This window comes from Hyla sarda, chromosome 4 (assembly GCF_029499605.1).
Source record: "Hyla sarda isolate aHylSar1 chromosome 4, aHylSar1.hap1, whole genome shotgun sequence".
In the NCBI taxonomy this organism is placed as follows: domain Eukaryota; kingdom Metazoa; phylum Chordata; class Amphibia; order Anura; family Hylidae; genus Hyla; species Hyla sarda.
In genome coordinates, this window is record NC_079192.1 from 374,374,423 (window position 1) to 374,397,185 (window position 22,763).

General features: G+C 45.2%; 1 protein-coding gene across 2 annotated transcripts in view; it reads left to right on the top strand.

The window, feature by feature from the left end:
• The window catches only part of LOC130267301 (LON peptidase N-terminal domain and RING finger protein 1-like), a 92,019-nt gene that overhangs the window by 44,791 nt on the left and 24,465 nt on the right, over positions 1-22,763 (top strand). Inside the window, exons 5-8 of one of the 2 annotated variants that reach the window (XM_056516834.1) lie at positions 3,601-3,745; positions 9,994-10,093; positions 19,281-19,395; positions 19,483-19,604. In XM_056516834.1, the coding sequence (XP_056372809.1) occupies positions 3,601-3,745; positions 9,994-10,093; positions 19,281-19,395; positions 19,483-19,604 (482 nt within the window). The remainder of the gene's footprint in view (positions 1-3,600; positions 3,746-9,993; positions 10,094-19,280; positions 19,396-19,482; positions 19,605-22,763) is intronic. The other variant, XM_056516835.1, reaches the window with a different exon arrangement.

Sequence of the window (22,763 nt, forward strand, 5' to 3'; positions counted from 1 at the left end):
AATGGATACAGTAAACAATAAAATTCATTTTACAATTAATGAACTCTTTCACTCTAATTTGTACACCAACTATAACAAAGGTTTTTCCTATTTTCATTTGGGGACACCATTTGCAATTACCGCAATGGAAATTGCCATTTACAGTAGAATTGCTGATCCAGCCTGTGTTCTCTTGTGCAGAGAAGTCAGCAAGTCACCCAAATTAGGGACCCTTTTGTAAGTGATTAGGGGTTTATTATTAAAGTGTTTTGAGAGCAAGGGATCATTTTGAATTAGGTACCAGTTTTATGGATACTTTGATAGATTTTTTCCGCCATAGGACTGTGGGTAAAAGTGAAGCAGAATCTCAGATTTTTGCTGTCCCCCCCCGCCCCCCTGTCCATTTCTTTTTTTAGATGTACCACTATTCTGCAGCAGGATGCTTCTCTCTTGTCTGTTAGCCCTATCATAGGCTGTCTTCAGGACAGAGGGCGGATACCCTCTCTCCAGAAGACGCAAAGTGAGCTCTTGAGCCTGCTTCTCGAAGCTGTCCTGTGTATCACTTATCCTTCGCAGACTGAGGAACTGTCCGTATGGTATGGCGGTCCATACCATGAAGACTGCCATACCATATGGACAGTTCCTCCATGTGTAAACGCCAATCTGATGACAACAACGGAGGTGAGTACTTAACCTGCGAGGCGTCATCAGGGGGTGTAGTCTGACGAAGCGGGCTGAGTCCTGTGAAACAGCTGTAACTACACGTGTGTGTGCCCTTGGCGTTCCTGCCGGTTTCCTGCTATCTTGTGTTCATGGTCCTCACAGAATAAAGTCTTGGTGCACAACTTACGGGTGAGTGCGGTTTTCTTCTACTGTTCTGAATTTACAAACCGGAATTTACACCGGAGTACCACTTTAACGTAATATATAAAGCACACACCCTGTTACTTGCTATATCCCAGGCAAGAAATGAGTGTCAATATATTTCATGGAGTGTTCAGTGTGCCACCGGAACATCTGAAATGCTGACTAAGAAAGACAGGCCATCTACACATGTAGCGGGCACCAAGATGATTTGCGGCATGCTACTATGATTCCGTAGCACATCACGCTGTGTAGTGGGCCCCATTATGTATGTACAGAAGCAGAGACCCCTGTCTATCACCAGGCTCCCTGCTCCTTTACAGAAGTGTGTGATCCATTCACTGCATCTCCGCTCACTCTACATATGCAGGATGCAAAAGCAAATGTAAAGTAAGCCAGGAGGCATACAGTGTATGGATCATGTTTATGTGCATGTTAACTGGATCTCACCTGCTCTGCGTTACCACGATGTAGAGCTGCCACACTTATGATAGCGGGTGGGCAACTGTACATTAGAGAGCTGTCCAGTGAACTACATTGCTTACTGGTTACTTTTAAATGGCTGTAGAACTTAAAATTAAAGAAAATTCCTTTATTCCGTCACAGAAATTAGGGCTATGATACATTTTGCGCTATCCTTAAAGGATTGAAGTCACTAACAGGCAAAAACTATACAAACAAATGACACAAATTAATTTTCCTAGTAATTTCTTTATTTTTATTTATTTATGATTTACTATATGGAAATTTCCGATCCCATAGCACACACAGGCGTCTTTTTTAGTAATTCTTTGATTATTCAGTCTTATGGAGCCCCCTAGTGTATACATTAGGCTACTCCTCTTCAGGCTTCATGTTAATCTGCTGTGTATACAGAGGTTCATGTCACTTTACAAAGTAGACACGTGAATTTTCCTCTTCTTTACTTCTGTATCAGCCTAGTAGTAATAAAGGCTACTAAAATGCTCACGGATATCCTGCTCAGCGCAGAAGATTTATTGAAACTAATTCAAAGAAAAAACTGGTGCAGGTGTCCGTAAGAACCAAGGAGCTTGTAGCATTCATGGGCACTGCTTTATTTTTCTTTGCATCTTAAATGCTTTAACCCCAGAGGGTAAGTCAATGCTTTGACATCAATTTTCTGGGGTAAATGTAATGGAATATAGTATGTATATATTTATGAAGTGTCACTCAAAGGGGTACTCCGCCCCTAGACATCCGCCGCTGGGGACCCCCGAGATCTTTACTGCGGCACCCCAGACATCTGGTGCACGGAGCGAACTTCATGCATGACGAAAGCTCGTGACGTCATGGTCACGCCTCGCTCGTGATGTAACGGCCATGCCCCCTCAATGTAAGTCACGCCCCTACCATAGACTTGCATTGAGGGGGCGTGACTGTGACGTCACGAGTGGGGCGCGACTGTGAGCTCATGAGCCTCCGGCGCTGCACCTGATGGTCTAAACGAATGCTTGGTGCAACGGTGAGATCGCGGGGGTCCTGTCGCTGGATAGGGGATAAGATGTCTATGGGCAGAGTACCCCTTTAAGCTATGGAGAGAGTTACTGAAAATGTCCACACTTTTCCAAGTACACGTCAGATCATCACGCAGATGAAGAGGTACATTAAAAATTTTACTTTTGTAGGAGGTCTGGGGGTTGGCAGCATCATTAATTTACACCTTCTGAGTCCTTTTTTCCCTCCATGTGCTGCTAGACTTTGCAGATTTATAGTCACATGCGTCATCTTGGCTGTTTATGGTGTCTAAATCGTGGCGGTGTGCACAGTGTGAACGGACACCAACCCACCTGTGAGACCTGGGTGTTCTCCAGCATTAGGATCCTGTTAAGATGACCAGTAATCCCCATCCAAAGCCAGAGTGTTATGGGCAATGTAGGCTACATTACAGAACCCACATCATTGTGCACTTGTAAACCAAAATGAAGCCTATCCTGTGCCTGCCACATCAGCTTAAAAAAGATAAGCACAAGACATACACAAGAATCTTTACATTATTCTCTAAGAATAGCATATGTTGCACTATATGAGCAAAAAACAATTCCTGAAATGCTTCTTTAATGTTATTTCGTGCTAAGAATGTAGTTAAACATGTTTTGCAGCCCACAACTGTTCTTGCTGTGACCAGTTCCTGTTCCATAAATTCACTGTTCTTATGATAAAGAAGGCTTTTCGGCCCTGGAGATTAAACAATTTTTTCTCTTGTTTGAGGGACTAGGTTTTCCTCATATATTTTTTTGGTCTGGACCACTTATATACTTAAATAAGTTGATCACATCCTACCAAACGTTTCTTCTCACGACTAAACAACTGTAATCCTTTTAATATTTCTTCTATAAATATGATTTTCTTTGCCCCTTATTAGTTTAGTTGGACATCTCTGTAACCTTTCCAGCTCTATAATATCACTTTTATGAACCGGTGCCCAAAACTGAACAGCCTATTCCAGGTGAGGCTGTACCAATCATTTATAAAGCGGTGGTAGTAGTAGTACTATGTCCCTGTCCGGCAATTCTATGCTTGTTTTGATACATGATAATATCCTGCTGGCCTTAGAAGCAGCTGCTTGACATTGCATGCTGTTCTATAGTCTATGATCTACAAGTACACCCAGATCCTTCTCTACAGTGACTCCCAGTTTTACTCCTAGGACATATGATACATACAGTTTTTTGGTCTTCTATACACTTTGCATATACTGTATCTTTACTGAGATGTTCCCTCCTTACTGCTCCTTAGATTGAGGGAGACAAGATTCCTCCATTGGTTCAGCCTTCTGATGGGACATCACATGCCTTACACCAAGAGCGAAGGAAGAGGAAGGACGTAGACGAGTCAACCTCGCCAAACAAAGAGAGACTAAGTAAGCATTTAAGATTGACAGGTCAGTACTATTGTTAGGGATTGCTCGAGGGGAGGCTTTCAAATGTGATTGACTGTGCTGTTATATACTGCTAAGTGTCGACATAAGAAAATATACACCAGACAGGTTGTTGGTATGAACTCTCTCTTAGCAGGAAATTCAGCTGTTCCCCAAAAAATTTCTGTTTAATCCTGGAAGTACAATTAGTTTTTACATTGGACAAAGAAGGAGGTTTAGTTATGACGTCAAAATTAGCATGTTGCATTTTGATTGGCTGTTTGATTATTGCGTCCGTATATATTAGCATATATAGTGTCCATTAATTTCTTGGCAGAAGTTTCTCTACTGGGAAATTCCAGAGTTCTCTGTTCGTCAGATATTCTGTCTTTTACTCCTTATCTCAGTTGTATCGGCTTCATGGCAAGGCCTCAATCGTAGTCACAAGCATTTTGCAAGCTGATGTATGTGGGTTAAGGGGTAGGGAACAAATATATTTTTCCATCAGCAATGGCATATTAGTATTAATATATTGATCAGTCATTAGAAACATAAGGGTCATCCCTATCACTATGGTTGGAAATAAATATTGGGTTATTTATTACAATGACCTTTAAAGGGGTACCCCAGCCCTAATACATTTTATCCCCTATCCAAAGGATAGGGGATAAGATGTCTGATCTCGGGGGGTCCAGCTACTGGGTATCCCCGCGGTACCCCTTTAAAGGTCATCTCGGCTGTAGCACCTCAGACATCCGGTGCATGGAGTCAACTTCACTCCATGGCGAATGACTGGCGAAGGGAGGCAGAGGCTCGTGACATCAAGGCCATGCCCCCTCAATGCAAGTCTATGGGAGGGGCATGACTGCCATCATGCCCCCTCCCATAGACTTGAATTGAGGGGCTGTGACCATAACGTCACTCTAAACGAATGCCGGGTGCAGCAGTTAAAATGCGGGGGTCCCTCTGTCATTCAGCACCCACCTTTACGAGCTCTCCGCAGTGCTTGCATTGAGGGGGTGGGGTGTGATGTCACACAGGGGCAGAGTCGTGACATCACGATACTCCAGCCCGATGGTTGTCACGCTGCACACTCGGAGCTTCCAGCGCTGCGGAGAGCTCGCAAATGTGGGTGCTGAATGACAGATTGCATGTCCCCAGCGGCGGGACCCCCACGATCAGACATCGTATCCCCTATCCTTTGGACAGGGGATAAGATATATTAGGGCCGGAGTAACCCTTTAAAATTATGATGGAAGCCACAACAGCTTGCCAGATACGGCTTACGACTGAACCTAAACGGTGCACCCCATTAATAGCATTAGGGTTCTGTCAATGTTTCTAGCATTCTGACTGTAAGAATAGACTACATGCCATCAAAAGTGACAGACCACGGAATGGCAGTGTGAACAGAGCCTTAGTTTGTTACAAGTCTGTACAATGTTTTTAAAGGGGTACTCCGGTGAAAACCTTTTTTCTTTTAAATCAACTGGTGGCAGAAAGTTAAACATAATTTGTAAATTACTTCTATTAAAAAATCTTAATCCTTCCAGTACTTATTAGCTGCTGAATGCTACAGAGGAAATTCCTTTCTTTTTGGAACACTGATGACCTCACGAGCACAGTGCTCTCTGCTGACATCTCTGTCCATTTTAGCAACCATGCATAGCAGATGTATGCTAAGGGCAGCATGGTGGCTCAGTGGTTAGCACTGCTGCCTTGCAGTGCTGGGGACTTGGGTTCAAATCCCACTAAGGACAACAATAAATAAAGTGTTACTATTATTATAATAACGTCAGCAGAGAGAACTATGCTCATGATGTCATCAGAGAGCATTCCAAAAAGAAAATAATTTCCTCTGTAGTATTCAGCAGCTAATAAGTACAGGAAGGATTAAGATTTTTTAATAGAAGTAATTTACAAATATATGTTTAACTTTCTGCCACCAGTTGATTTAAAAGAAAAAGGTTTTCACCGGAGTACCCCTTTAAAGCCACCTTTTCTAATCAGGATTATCAGCCTTATGTCTCCTGCATATGACTGTAGTATGGCTCAATATAATCTATTGGTTCAGAGTATGGAGTGATAATCCAATAGCCATAGAAGTCTATAGAGCATTGCTATACTTCCATATCCCTATGAAGTCTTTTTTGTAAACCTGACAGAAACATTGGAAACAAATACTGGATGTCCTAATTGGGGATCGACCGATATCGATAATCTGTGGAGGTTAGGGCCGATAGCCGATAACTTATACCGATATTCCGGTATAAGTTATCGGCTATTTGTCCCCCCTCGACACCGCTGCAGAGCATTGATTTAAAGCGGGCGCTTTAAATCAATGCACTGCAGTGGCTTTTGCGGTGCCATAGGCCGCCGCCGCCACCACCTGCTTCTCTCCCCCTACCTTTCAGGGTGGACCGGGCCATCCATCCTTCCTGTAGTGTCCGGCGGCATTCCGGGTGGAGGGTGAACCGGTCCTTCTTTTCCGGGGGTCATCTTCTCCACTCCGGGCAGGCTCCGGCCTAGTACGCTGCATAGACGCCGCTGCGCAGTGACTCCCGTGCGCAGCGACGCACCTGACGTCACGGCGTAGCGGCGTCTATGCAGCGTACTAGGCCGGAGCCTGCCCGGAGTGGAGAAGATGACCCCCGGAGAAGGACAGCCTTCACCCTTCGGTTCACCCTCCACCCGGAATGCCGTCGGACACTACAGGAAGGATCGATGGCCCGAACCACCGCCATTACGGGTAAGTTTAATTTTTTTTTATTGACTCGGAGGGTGGGGGAAGGGCCCGACTGGTATAGCGGTATGGGCAAAAATCCATACCGGTTTTCCTGCCCAGCACTACGGGGGGGCGGTCGCGGTGCGGTGCGGTGCGGCGGGTCGGGGGGGGGGGGCGGTCGCGGTGCGGGGGGCGGGGCATTATCGGCTTATCGGCAAGGTAATTGCCGATACCGATAATGCCCAAAATCGTGATTTTCGGCCGATAATATCAGCCATACCGATAATCGGTCGATCCCTAGTCCTAATACAGAGCTCTCTAGAAGCATTGCTTTGTGGGGAATATAGTTCTATAATAAAGTGCTGTACAGAGCCCCATACTCCCCCATACTTTGAGGTTGTGTAATGGTTTGTGTATCAGCTTTTCACAATTTTCAAATCTTCTGTTTGAATGAAAATATTATTGTGGTAACGTAATTAATTTTTTTTTATTAATTTTTTTAAATTAATTTTTTTAAAATAAAAAGTTACTACAAAACAACTGCTATAATGTGAACACTTATACACTTGTGCAGCTAATTGCACTGTATGAGAGCTCTCCTGTGCACCTGTATGGGAAGGTCATAATCAGGTCAAGATTAAAAGCGTACCTGTTATATCACAGAAAAAAAAAATACTTATATTATACGTACTAGGCTATGCAGATTATTTACATGTCTTATATGTCTGCCTTCTGTATTTAGCTCACAAATCCCTCCGTCCTGCTGCTCACTCATTCTGACATCCACTGCTCAAGAAGGGGCGTGTCTGAGGCAAGCACTGAGCCGGCCTCACTCACCATGCATTCACTTCTTCCCTGAGTGTGCTGTGCTGGATCTCTTCATCCAATCACTTTAGGCTGCCTTGTATCCCCCTCCCTCTCTGTTTTCATTCTGCAGTCTCATGAGACAGGAGGGATAACAGAGGAGTGCTAGTCTCGCCCTTACTTACTGGACTTTGTCCCAGCCTGTGCCTTAGCTTGGACAGAGATTATGCTGCAGCAGAACAGGATTATGTTCTGGATAGTATGGGGACCCCTAGTAACAATGATTTCTGTGAAAAGTAGAACCTTTTTTTTATTTTTTATTTATAAAGGTTAATGTTTAGGTAAAATAATTCTGACAGTGTCTGTTAAAGATAAGACATGTTCCCATTCACTGACTGCAAACAGAGATCCTGTAACCAGTAATGAATTCAAACATAATGTATATTAGAAGGTTGCAGGAGATTTCAAATTCTGGTCCATTTAAGGCAATACACCCCCCTCCGCACTTCATATTAAGCATATCAGATGTCACTGAGATAACAGAATGTGACTCCAGGCTAATTGAGTAGTCTATATCAGTCCTCTCTTTGGTGAGAGAGAACATGAGTGGGGTGTTATAATGGACAGGGACACACTGTTCGCTCTGCCATACTTCAGCACGAATCTTCCCCCTTGACATCCTTTTACCACTTGCCTCCTATTTCTTGTCTCCCATTCCCTGTCTGTAAAGAGATGGCTCATAGAGGTTCTGCATCTGCACCTATTGTCTCCAGACCATTAAATGGATTAAAGCTCCACACTATATGCTGCTGCATACACCTAGGGCTGGGCGGTATACCGGTTCTTACCGAATACCAAAATTTTTGGGCTGCACGATATGAATTTTTCCCATACCGCAATACCGGTTGGGCCCCTCCCCCTTGGGAATGAATTATCAGCCCAGCTCTGCGCTGTCCCCACATCGGGGAACTAATCATATGTGACCCGCCAGCGCTGTTCTGCTCCCCCCCCCCACCAAAACATGTGACCCGCCAGTGCTGTTCTGCTCCCCCCCCAATCATGTGACCAGCCAGCGCTGTTCTGCTCCCCCAAATCATGTTACCCGCCAGCGCTGTTCTGCTCCCCTTCCCCCCCCCAATTAATTATCAGCCCAGCGGGGTACTACTCACATGTGTCACCCGCAAGCACTGCCCTCCTCCTCTTTGTTGGGGGCCGCCGGCGATGGAACTCTATACTGTACGCCAGTGGTCTCCAGCCTGCGGACCTCCAGATGTTGCAAAACTACAACTCTCAGCATGCCCGGACAGCCAACGGCTGTCCGGACATGCTGGGAGTTGTAGTTTTGCAACAGCTGGAGGTCCGCAGGCTGAAGACCACTGTTGTATGCTGTATCCCTATGCCCAGACTGCAAAAGATATAGAAAATAAACTTTAACTTACCTACGTCGGCCACACGCTGGGGACGGGAACGTCAGACAGCCATCAGCCTATCACCGGCCAGTGATAGGCTGAGCCCACTGTCATGTAAGGAGCTCTGGCCGGCTTCTTACATGACAGTGCGTTTAACCTATCACTAGCCGGGGCGGGACATCGCTCCGGCCGGTTATAGGCTGACGGCTGTCCGACGTTCCAGTCCCCAGCGTGCGGCTGATGTAGGGAAGTTAAAGTTTATTTTTTATATCTTTTGCAAACCGGGCATAGGGATACAGCGTACAGCAGTGGACTCAAACCTGCGGACTTCCAGCTGTTGCAAAGCTACAACTCCCAGCATGCCCGAACAGCCGTTGGCTGTCCAGGTATGCTGGGAGTTGTAGTTTTGCAACACCTGGAGGTCCGCATGTTGGAGACCACTGGCGTACAGTATAGAGTTCCAGCGCCGGGGGTCCGCAAAAAAGAGGAGGAGGGCAGTGCTTGCGGGTGACATATGTGAGTAGTACCCTGCTGGGCTGATAATTAATTGGGGGGCAGCAGAACAGTGCTGGCGGGTAACATGATTTGGGGGGAGCAGAACAGCGCTGGCAGGGTCACATGATTTGGGGTGGTGGGGTGGTGAAAGAAATACCGTTATATACCGTGGAGCCGCCATAAGTTACAAAAATACTGTGATACACATATTTGGTCATACCGCCCAGCTCTGCGTACACCCCGTTTCCTGGTCCGAACAATTATGTTGTGGCTTTCCCCAATCTTGCCATTATCACAATCCCCAAAAATGGGGATGTTGTCTGTATATTTTGTGTATAAATAGTGGTAGGACCTTCGACGACATGTAACATGCTATCAGTTTATGATGTAGCAGTGGTGATAGAAAATTCTGTAGTCACATGTCGGAGCCTCATCCTTTCCAGTCACTTAAAAAGGACTGAGCTTCAATACCAAGCACAGCCACTACAAGATATACGGCTCTGTGCCTGGTAAACAAAAAAGAGGCTGCAGCTCGTTCTGGAGCACTATGTTCTCTTTCAGGGTATGTTCACACTGAGTAATTTGAACTGAATTTCCTTGCGCAGAATTGCGTGTCGGAAAATCAACGTTACCATTGGTGTGAATGGGTTTTCTGAGGACCAATTCACACTGCAGAACTTCAGTGGCAGAGAATTCCGCTGCTGAAATTGATCTGCGCAAAGAATGAACCTGTTTCTACCTCTTTTCACTAATGTAACTTGGTGCCGCAGTTATACCCCTGCAAATAGGAGACTACCAAGAAATATAGGAGATGTCACATTCTCTGTTATGTTTTGCAGATTCTCAGGAAGATGAGGAGAATCACAAGGAGTGCCCCCTGCCTCCATTACTTAAAGATATCTTGAGTCTGTCGGACCTAGAATGTTCACTGTGTATTCGGTGAGTTGCATAAAGAGGAAGATAAGGAAATAATCATATTCCAGGCTGTGTTCACAGGGCTGGACTGGGGATAAAAACCAGCCCTGGAAATCATTGCATATCAGCCCCACAGCATTGTGTCATTGTTCCAGCCAACGGCCGCTGTGCGTGAAGGTCTATTGTTTTTACGTGGCATTTAAAAAAAAAAAAATATTATACACACAATATATATAATATACACAGAGTGAGCCTTATGCTGCGACTGTGTAGCTCTGTGTGTCCACTCTTAGGGGCAGATTTCCCGCTGGCAGTCACTAGCGGACACACAGAGCTACCCAGCCATAGTAGAGAGCTTGCTGTTGTGACTGCCGTCAGCACATACGCAGTGTGGATGCGCTCCGTTTGGCCCTACCCTAATAGTGAATGATGGCAATGCTTGAAAAAGGTTCTATGGAGGAACTGAAGCATTGCTTGTGAAAATCCAGTATACTGAGGACAATATTACCAATACTACTAGTATACAAGGATAAATATTATCACTATACATTCATACTGTTACTGATCAAATTCTGTATACTGAGACCAATATTACTAATACCAGCATACAAGGGACAAAAAATACTGCTACACCGGGACCACTACCACCACAGAATGACTAATACTCCCACACTGCTACTGAATAAAATCCACTATCCAAAGACCAAGATTCCCTTCACACAGTGACCATATACAGATAGACACCAACACTACACAGGATTTGAAGACCAGATAAATGCTTAGTTACATCCAGTGAATGTTAAGTGACTTCTTCTCCAAGTGAATCCCACCTGACATCTTCTTTGTTCAGAGTGGTTCACTTTTACTTTTCTTCTCCATCTGTCCTGGGCATCATGACTTCTCCCGGCCAAGACTTGTCACTGCAGAATCTGCCAGACTATTATATTAGGCTCCTCACTTCAGCACCATCCGTATCTCTACAAACTTCCTATCAATATTGTCTCACATAGCAATAGTGCCTCCATTTAGTAGTTAGGCCTCCTCTGTGCCCCCATATAGCACTTAGGCCCCTTCTGTGCCAACATATAGTATTAGGCCCCCTCTATGCTCCTATATAGTAATAAGGTCCTCTCTGTGCTCCTATATAGTAGTTAGGCCCTCTCTGTGCCAACATATGGCAGTAAGCAGTCTGCTCCATGTTACCTAGATAGATTCCCCCTTTATATAAGAAAGGTAGGTAGGTAAGAGTGCCCACCCCTTTCCTCCCTCCATCTATAACTCCTTCCCTTCATTTTAGCTAGGTAAATCTATTCCCTTCTTTACAGTAGGTAGGCAGGCTTCTTCTCCCCTCCCCCTATACAGGCTCCCCCCTTTCCACCCTCCATACCAGTAGGTAGATCTCCCCCCTTTAAATTAGGCAGGTAGGTAAGATAGCTGGCTGGCTTCCTTACACCTCCCCCGTCCATATTAGCACTATTAGTATAAAAAAAATAAATAAAACATAAACAGCAACTTACCTACCACCGCACCCACGCAGAGCCGTTCTGTCTGGCGCAGTAACGTCAGCGTCATAGCGCAGGCGGCGTGATGACGTCATATGATCGTGCTGCCCGTACATAACGTGCTGGGAGTTTTTAGCTCTTAGCTCCACTACTCTATATGGCCGCTGCATGCAAGGACCTGATACCAGTGTCTGGACCTTGTGTGCCAGCATAAGGTGGCGGCCAAGCTGCACTTCTTCTTTCTCTGGGGCCGCATTGGGTGGCCAAGCCCGACCAACCCACAGGGCAGACGGCCTACCAGAAATTTTTCCGGTAGGCCAGAGCGGCCCTATGTGTTCACACCTGTATTATATTTCTTATTGTTCTTCTCCATCATTGAAGAAGGAAAAATGAGAAGATTGGTGTTTGGGGAAGTGTAATACCATGGATACTGATGGTGTCTAATGGACCACATAGTATTTAAAATCCAAACCACATGTTAGTTTCCATCTGAAGATTTCTTCCTCACATCAATGGCGCTGTAATACTCATCCCATGTGAAAGCACCCTAGTAAAATAAATAACATGGTATGTTTAACTCGGGTCTGTTACTTATGCAAAAATAAGTGTAAGTTGTGGGATAGAGGTTGGCGACTTATTGTTCAGGGGACCATTCTCCATTAGGCTGTATAATCCCTAAATCATAGTAGGTACATAGTGTGATCACACATCCCTTTGTTTGCATGGTTTAACTCTGAAGATTTCTTTCCCTCTCCTTTCAAAAACTTACTATAGGGGCTTGCCGATTTGCTAGCAAATTTTGCAGCATGTTTCCCGCTACCATGGGAGCAGGCTCTTTCTGCGGCAGACTTTCGACAGCGGAATTTTCACTGGAGAAAATACGCTGCAGAATCCTTTTACTTCATTGGGATCTGCGGCAGATTTTCCACAGAGGAAATTTCACTGCTGAAAATCTGCAGTGGATCAAAAGGTTATAGGGGGGCATTTACTAAGGGGTTTAGTCATTTTTTTCTGACTATTTTTGGCGCAAAATTGTCGCAATTGCGCCTACCCTATAAATTGTGCGACTTTCCCTAGCAAGAGCTAGAAAGTCAAAAAAAAAATTCCCGCTTAATTTACGCAAGTTTTCAGTTTTGACTTGCAGTGGTCAGGAATTTATTAACTGAGACAGTCGCAGTTGCGCAATAAACTGTCGCAACGGCCATAAAAATTGACTAAATTTACTCCAGCTCCAACATGGAGCAGGAAAAGCTACTGCCGCCCGGGCTCCGACATACTTTCTCCCCGCTACCCTCACTGCGCTACCGGGACACTACAGTGATTTACATCCCCTCCCCCCTCTCACCTGCCAGCGCCACACAACTCCCATCTGTCTGCTGTTGCAAGACTACAAGTCCCAGCATGGCCTTACAGTGAGGACACGCTGGGAGTTGTAGTCTTGTAGCAGCGGGAGCTGAGCGGCGCGGGCGGGAGACAAGGGGGGGGGGGTAGCGGGGAGGCCGTATGAGGAGCCCGGGCGGGAGACAAGGGGGGTAGCGGGGAGACCGTATGAGGAGCCCGGGCGGCTGCACTGTAATGTCAGCCCGGGCTCCTGCCCTGAGAGCCATAGGCTTTGGCTGTCAGGGCATGCTGGGTGTTGTAGTTTTGCAACAGCTGGAGGGCCACAGTTTGCAGACCACTGGTGTGTGGTCTGTAAACTGTAGTCCTCCAGCTGTTGCAAAACTAAACAGCTGAAGGGGACCGGCGAAGAAGTTCACTTACCCTTCCGAGGCTCCAGCGACGATCGCTGACGGAGATCGTCGCGCGGCACTGTCGCGCGGCAGTGTCGCGCAGCGCTGGATCCTACGGAAGCCGGTAAGTTGCGCAAGCTTCCCAACCAGGGTGCCTCCAAATGTTGCAAGACTACAACTCCCAGCATGCCTGGACACTCTTTGGCTGTCCGGGCATGCTGGGAGTTGTAGTTTTGCAACAGCTGGAGGCACCCTTGTTGGGAAACACTGGCCTAAAACAGTGTTTCCCAACCAGGGTGCCTCCAGATGTTGCAAGACTACAACTCCCAGCATGCCTGGACAGCCATTGGCTGTCCGGGCATGCTGGGAGTTGTAGTTTTGCAACAGCTGGAGGCACCCTTGTTGGGAAACACTGGCCTAAAACAGTGTTTCCCAACCAGGGTGCCTCCAGATGTTGCAAGACTACAACTCCCAGCATGCCTGGACAGCCATTGGCTGTCCGGGCATGCTGGGAGTTGTAGTTTTGCAACAGCTGGAGGCACCCTTGTTGGGAAACACTGGCCTAAAACAGTGTTTCCCAACCAGGGTGCCTCCAGATGTTGCAAGACTACAACTCCCAGCATGCCTGGACAGCCATTGGCTGTCCAGGCATGCTGGGAGTTGTAGTTTTGCAACAGCTGGAGGGCCACAGTTTGCAGACCCCTGGTTTGTGGTCTGTAAACTGTAGTCCTCCAGCTGTTGCAAAACTAAACAGCTGAAGGGGACCGGCGAAGAGGTTCACTTACCCTTCCGAGGCTCCAGCGACGATCGCTGTCGGAGATCGTCGCGCGGCACTGTCGCGCGGCAGTGTCGTGCAGCGCTGGATCCTACGGAAGCCGGTAAGTTGCGCAGGCTTCCCAACCAGGGTGCCTCCAGTTGTTGCAAGACTACAACTCCCAGCATGCCTGGACAGCCTTTGACTGTCCAGGCATGCTGGGGCTTGTAGTTTTGCAACATCTGGAGGCACCCTGGTTGGGAAACACTGTTTTAGGCCAGTGTTTCCCAGCCAGGTTGCCTCCAGATGTTGCAAAACTACAACTCCCAGCATGCCTAGACAGCCTTTGACTGTCCAGGCATGCTGGGACTTGTAGTTTTGCAACATCTGGAGGCACCCTGGTTGGGAAACACTGTTTTAGGCCAGTGTTTCCCAGCCAGGTTGCCTCCAGATGTTGCAAAACTACAACTCCCAGCATGCCTAGACAGCCTTTGACTGTCCAGGCATGCTGGGACTTGTAGTTTTGCAACATCTGGAGGCACCCTGGTTGGGAAACACTGTTTTAGGCCATTGTTTCCCAGCCAGGTTGCCTCCAGATGTTGCAAAACTACAACTCCCAGCATGCCTAGACAGCCTTTGACTGTCCAGGCATGCTGGGACTTGTAGTTTTGCAACATCTGGAGGCACCTTGGTTGGGAAACACTGTTTTATTCCAGTGTTTCCCAGCCAGGTTGCCTCCAGATGTTGCAAAACTACAACTCCCAGCATGCCTAGACAGCCTTTGACTGTCCAGGCATGCTGGGACTTGTAGTTTTGCAACATCTGGAGGCACCCTGGTTGGGAAACACTGTTTTAGGCCAGTGTTTCCCAACCAGGGTGCCTCCAGATGTTGCAAGACTACAACTCCCAGCATGCCTGGACAGCCTTTGACTGTCCAGGCATGCTGGGGCTTGTAGTTTTGCAACATCTGGAGGCACCCTGGTTGGGAAACACTGGCCTAAAACAGTGTTTCCCAACCAGGGTGCCTCCAGATGTTGCAAAACTACAAGTCCCAGGTTGGGAAACACTGTGCCCGGCCTCCGCCCCACCTTACTGTAAGGGCATGCTGGGAGTTGTAGTCCTGCAGCTGGGGGCAGGGGACAAGCTTGTCACATTTATTATCACCTGCTCACACATCTCCTGCACCACACAACTACAACTCCCAGCATGTCCTTACTGTAAGGGCATGCTGGCAGTTGTAGTCGTGCGGGGCGGGAGATGTGTGAGCAGGTGATAATAAATGTACTAACCCATTTTTTTGTTTTCTTCTCATTTCAGATCCGTTTATCCTGTGAACTCCTTCGGATTCGGTGGACTACTTCGATGACCAGCGTTTTTCTTTGTTTGATTTTAATAAAATGGTTAACGAGGGCTTGTGGGGGAGTGTTTTTTGTAATAAAAATTTTTTAAAACCTGTTGTGTTTTTTTCTTACTTTACTAGACAGGCTTAGTAGTGGAAGCTGTCTTATAGACAGAGTCCATTACTAAACTGGGCTTAGCGCTAGCCACAAAAACAGCTAGTGCTAACCCCCTATTATTACCCCGGTACCCAACGCCACAGGGGTGCCGGGAAGAGCCGGTACCAACAGGCCTGGAGCGTCAAAAATGGCGCTCCTGGGCCTAGGCGGTAACAGGCTGGCGTTATTTAGGCTGGGGAGGGCCAGTAACAATGGTCCTCGCCCACCCTGGGAACGTCAGGCTGTTACTGTTTGGTTGGTATTTGGCTGAGAATGAAAATAGGGGGGACCCTATGCGTTTTTTTTTTTTAAATAAATAATTAAATATATTAAAAAAACGCATAGGGTCCCCCTATTTTTATTCTCAACCAAATACCAACCAAACAGTAACAGCCTGACGTTACCAGGGTGGGCGAGGACCATTGTTACTGGCCCTCCCCAACCTAAATAACGCCAGCCTGTTACCGCCTAGGCCCAGGAGCGCCATTTTTGACGCTCCGGGCCTGTTGGTACCGGCTCTTCCCGGCACCCCTGTGGTGTTGGGTACCGGGGTAATAATTGGGGGTTAGCGCTAGCTGTTTTTGTGGCTAACGCTAAGCCCGGCTTAGTAATGCACTCAGTCTATAAGACAGCTTCCACTACTAAGCCTGTCTAGTAAAGTAAAATAAAAATAAAACACAACAGGTTTTAAAAAAAATTTATTACAAAAAACACTCCCCCACAAGCCCTCGTTAACCATTTTATTAACATCAAGCAAAGAAAAACGCTGGTCATCGAAGTAGTCCACCGAATCCGAAGGAGTCCACAGGATACACAGATCTGTAGAAGAAGTAACCAAAAAAAAAAAAAGTGTAAGTACATTTAGGGAGAAAAAAACTGTGTTAAAAAAATGTAATAAACACACACACACACACACACACACACTAAACGCCGTTTACCACTTCTGAGCCATGACTACAATTTACAGTGATCCCTCAACTTACAATGGCCTCAACATACAATAGTTTCAACATACAATGGTCTTTTCTGGACCATCGTAAGTTGAAACCAGACTCAACATACAATGCTACAGACAGTCCAGATCTGTAAAACGTGTCAATGGCTGGAAGAACCAACCAATCAAAATGGGCATTCACTGGTAAAACCCCTGTATTACTGAAGTGTATGCACTGACTGGTATTACATGTTCTGTACACTTTACCTGTATCAGGGTTAGCTGCTCTTTTGGACACCAGGTGAGGGCAACTCCATTACTTGTTTTGGACATTGCCTGTACTGTACAGGACCCCTGAAGAAGCTCCTGTCCTCTACATAGACCAGTGTTTGCCAAGCAGGGTGGCCCCATTTTTTGCAAAACTACAACTCCCAGCATGCCCGGACAGCCTTTGGCTGTCCAGGCATGCTGGGAGTTATAGTTTTGCAACAGCTGGAGGCTCCCTGCTTGGGAAACACTGACATAGACAGTGATTTACAGCTCCCAGCAGATCTTTATTACTTTTATATGTAAGGATTTGCTTTATCTATATCAGTTATCTACTTATTTTTCTTTGTCACTTTTTCCTATTTTTGGATGACATTTTGGTGCCTTTAGAACCAATTACCCTGTTTCCATAGAGTTATGGTCTCAACATACAATGGTTTCAACTTACAATGGTTTTCCTGGAACCAATTAATATTGTAACTTGAGGGACCACTGTAGTTATTGAATTATTTAGATGTGGTGAAAAAGCTAAAAAAAAACTCAAAAACAAAAGATCCAGAAGGAAACCAGCAGCCAAACCTATTCAGACAGCAGGAAAAAGGAACAGACTATTTTTTCTACTACATGAAGTAAATTTCCCACTTTTGCCTATGTGTGCCAAATTTATTAATGCCGTGCAACAATTTAGTAAATTTGTCGCACATAGTCAAAAATGAAGTAGAAAAAAACAGGGTAAAAACCAGACTACATAGTAAAAGATTAGTAAATGCCCCCCAAAGTTCTTTTTGGCCAAAAATGGGACCAAAATAAGAAGTGAACAGGCCCTTAGGTTTGATTTGTCAATACTGGAACAAGGCATGTGACATTACATTAACATTGGTCCTGTACAGTATTGCAGAAAATGTCAGTGCTATATAAATAATGGCAAATTGATGTTTTTTTTTTTTACCACTGTTCACAGCATTTCAAGGGTTAACCGAGCGAAATCTTCAAGCTCCTTCCCATCCTTTTTACATGATGTTCTCTGCCATCTCTACAGAGCAGCATGACAGTCCTTCAGTCTATTTAGAGACACATTTAGTGGGATTTGGAGTGGCTGGCATGTTTCCCTGGAAACTGTATGCAGAAATGAGTTTCATTGTTGCAAAAAACACAGCCGGAATCCATGCAAAAAGCCAAAACTGCAGAGACCTTGTCCTTGTAGAGTGAAGCGGACTGATGGCCTCTGCTAATGCACAGGAGAGCTGTCTGTCTCCCCTGGCAGGAGCCCTGAACACAACGGGGTACAAAGTGTACTAAAGGGCACTTTATGTCACAGACATATTACAGGCTGCATACAATACAATAGAGCGCAGAACATGTCAATGTGAACTTTTCATTAGTTTATAGAAACTTATATAATATTATATATAAAATATATCCTTTAAAATTGTTGTCATACAGAATACATTTGCATTATTGGGGAAAGGATCAAAGTGTGAAAACTTCTAGTGGGGAATATGGTTTAATATATACAGTTATTTATGCAGGGGATCCATTGGTTTTTTACACTTAAACCCTTAAAGGAGATGTGGACTTTGTTACTGGAAGATTGTGGTTCACATAATGGTCATGGATTGGTGGAAGGAGTGCCAATGTGGTAGAATTGTCGCCAAGAACAGAACCATGGGTTGTCAACAGGAAAGCAATCGGGATATGATGGGCCAGAGGACAAGACCGGATTGTAGGCAAGATCATGGCCAGTCAGGAGTCAACAGAGGAACAATAGCTCAAAAATAAATTGTGGCAGGGTAATTCTTATCTTTGGTCCTGTGGTATAGATATGGTAACCGGCACCTGAAGATGAGGTCAGGCCTACTACCCTATCCCCTGTCTACAGGATGTAAATAAGTGTATGATCGCAGGGGGTCTGACTGATGGGACCCCTTGTGTTGTCAAGAGAGGCATTCCCAAACGTACTGCCTCTCCTTTCGTTCTAAACTGGACTGTCAAAGTTAGCTGAATGCTAGGCTATCTTAAGCAGTCCCATTATCAAACACTTATTTCCTATCCTGTATATAGGGGATAACTCTTAATGGTGGCAAAAACTCCTTTAAGTAAGGTGCCAGGACTGCCATTACCTTTATGTGCCAATTTTCCTAGCCATTAGACGCCATAGGAGTAAAACCACAGCCTCAACCAGCAAGTTCTCTGTGAAATATAGTAGTCAGAGCAGGAGAATAGAAAGTGTCTGATTGTCAGCTGGAATTGCCGTTGTAACAAGGAATTATATTTAAGGGGTGGCCCTAATATCGATGGCCGTCATATATTTTCCTTCATGTGTAAAGGCAATGGAGAGATGTGTATCCCAAGAGAGGCGGTGGTGCGGTTGCTTAGACCATAGAAGTCTTGCAGTAGGGACTTTTGCCTTAGCAACCAATCTGCTCCAGTTGCATACACAATCATTCTATGGGCAAAGTGAGGAAGTTTGATAAATCTAGGCCAAGCTTTCTAACTTTTTAACTTTTTTTTTAATTTTGGCAATTCAGGATGTTTTTGGAGCCGGTCACCACCCCATGTGGACACACATTCTGCAGGGAATGCTTGGAACGTTGCATGGACCACCAACCATACTGCCCACTATGCAAGCAATGCTTACGAGAGGTAACATGGATGTTTCTCTTCAATATTCTTCATGTCCCATCTGCATTATACCATAAGCTAATGAATTCCTGGTCATCTCCTTTGCAGTACCTGAGGGTGGGATCCTATCCGATCACTGCTCTAGTGCAGGATCTCATGGTGACCATATTTCCCTCAGAGATGACTGACAGAAAGCAGGTCCATCTTACTGAAATCGCTGAGATGTCCAAGTAAGTGATGGTTGAACTTGATGCACATAGGTCTTTTTTTTTTTTTTTTTTTTTTTCAACTGTACTATGTAAGTCAATAGTTAATGGAGGGTACTTATTTTTTTAGCTTAACTGCAGTTTTTCTTAGTTCCTCACCATTTTCAATATATCTTGTATGCAGTGGAGCATTCATTGCTCACATCTAGAGGCTGAAAAGAATATGTTGTGCTAAAAAAAAGAACACTGGCTTCCAAGTGCTGCCTATGGGAGTAAACGTGTGACCCATAAAGCCACATGCTCTACAAGGACAGCCACTGTCAGCTGGTAGGAGGAACAGTTTCCTTCATATTTGAATCCCACCTATGAGCTGTCCTGTTCAGAGTTGTAATTTTGCTACAGTTAGAAAGCAACAGGTTGGTGACCACTACCTTAGAGAGTAGTTTCTTTTTCAAATCTCATAAGCATGAAGTGACCTTGTAAGTTATGAAGTTCAAGACAAAGTTATACAAAAAATGGAAGAAAGATGATTAGAGTAGATACAGTTGCCATCTATGGTATTCCTATAGCACATCCTGTGCACGCCGGCTAGACATCAAGATAAAGTTATGGTGTTTTTTTTTTTTTTTGACACTTAAGAACTAGCGCCGTAAATGTACGTCCTGGTGAGGTGGTACTTAACGCGAGCATCGGAGCGATTCCCGGATCATGCGTGGCAGGTCCCGGCTGCTGATCGCAGCCACGGACCTGCCCGTAATGGCGGCCACCCGCGATCCCTCGGATGTCCGCCATTAACCCCTCAGATGCCGTAATCAATACAGATCACGGCATCTGCAGCATCGCGGTCACTAAAAGGGATGATCGGATCATCCACAGCGCTGCCGCGGCGATCCGATCTTCCAGCACGGCAGACGGAGGTCCCCTCACCTGGCTCTGCTGCCTTCCCGGCGTCTTAATCACTGATCTGCCTTCCCGCAGACCAGAGCAGAAGATGACCGATAACCCTGATCAGTGCTGTGTCCTATACATAGCACTGAACAGGATTAGCAATCGAGAGATTGCTATAAATAGTCCCCTATGGGGACTATTAAAGTGTAAACATAAAAGTAAAAATATAAAGTAAAAAAAATGTGAAAAACCCCCTCCCCCAATAAAAACATAAATTGTCCCATTTTCCCTATTTCACCTCCAAAAAATATTTTATATACATATTTGGTATCGCCGCGTGCGTAAATATCTGAACTATTAAAATAAAATGTTAATGATACCGTACGGTGAACGGCGTGAACATAAAAATAAAAAAAAGTCCAAAATAGATGCTTTGTTATAACATTTTATTCCCAAAAATTTTTTTAAAAAATGGATTAAAAGTTCTATATAAGCAAATATGGTATCATTAAAAAGTATAGATCACGGCGCAAAAAATGAGCCCTCATACCGCCACTTATACGGAAAAATGAAAAAGTGTTAGGTCTTCAAAATAGGGGGATTTTAAACATACTAATTTGGTTAAAAAGTTTGCGATTTATTTTAAGCGCAACAGTAATAGAAAAGTAAGTTATCATGGGTATCATTTTAATCGTATTGACCCAAAGAATAAAGAACACATGTCATTTTTACCGTAAATTGTACGGCGTGAAAACAAAACCTTCCAAAATTAGTAAAATTGCGGTTTTCTTTTTAATTTCACCACACAAATAGTATTTTTTTTTTGTTGTGCCATACATTGAATGGTAAAGTGAGTGATGGCATTACAACGGACAACTGGTCGCGCCAAAAAACAAGCCCTCCTACTAGTCTGTGGATAAAAATATAAGAGTTATGATTTTTTGAAGGTGAGGAGGAAAAAACAAAAACGTAAAAATGTTATTGTCTGCGTCCTTAAAGGGGTTCTCCGGTGCTTAGACATATTATCCCCTATCCAAAGGATAGGGGATAAGATACCTGATCGCGGGAGTCCCGCCGCTGGGGACTCCCGGGATCTTGCACGCGGCACCCCGTTTGTAATCAGTCCGCGGAGCGTGTTCGCTCCGGGTCTGATTACGGACGACCACAAGGCCGGCGGCGTGTGACATCACGCCGCCGGCGGCATGTGACGTCATGCTCCACCCCTCAAAGCAAGCCCACGGGAGGGGATAAGATGTCTAAGCATCGGAGAACCCCTTTAAGGCCCAAATGGGCTGCGTCCTTAAGGGGTTAAAGGGTCAAACAGTTGGGGATAAAAATCACTCCTAAGAACAATGCTCACCTGTTCGTATTTCAGAAAGTCGTCCCCTCTCCATAGAATAGGGGATGACTAGCAGATTGGTGGGGATTCGACCATTGGGAAGCCTGCCAATCCTGAGAACTCAGAAATGCAGTCCTCTAAATGATCGGTGCAGAAGCACTCACGTGTAGCCAGCACTCCATTTACTTTCTCTAGGGTTTCCAAACATTGCCAAGCTCTTCTCATAAGACACACTCATCATCTAACCTAGAAGGATAGGTAATGAGTGCCTGATAATCAGGGGTCCTAGTGAATGCAGCAACAGTGGAACATGGCACTGCCACTCCATTTAACTCTATGGACCAGACAAGAATAGCAGAGTACATAGCTTGGCTTTATTCATTTGTCGCTGAAAATTATGTCCAATCTGCAGACATCATGTTATAAAGCAGGAGGAGCTGAGCAGAATTATCTGTAGTTTTGTGGAATAAGTTCCAGAACATCTTGTAACTTACCGTATGTATATTTCTGTCCATTCTGGGCTAAGTAGTCATGTGGGCGGTCCAACATGTGATTGACAGCTCTGTGTGTATAAGTGTGCATGTAGAAAGAGCTGTCAGTTGCTCAGTATGACAACCCACTTGAACAATTTGTTCATTCACGCTAAGTTATCAAGTGGGTAGACAGCTTTCTCCAAATGTGCACTTATACACACAGATAGCTGTCAATCTTTGAATAGGACCGCCCATATGACTACTTAGCCCAGAATGAGAAAAGGTTTACACAAATCAATGACAAGCTCCTGGTATTTTTTACAAAACAATGTATTAATCTGTTCAGCTCCCCTGCTTTATAACAGATGTACCCCATTAAACAGACCACAACATCACACAGTGATGTTCTGTAAATCTGCACGTTCTTTCTGTAGAATGAATGGAATGGCTGAAGACCTTCATAATGAAGAAAAGATAATTACT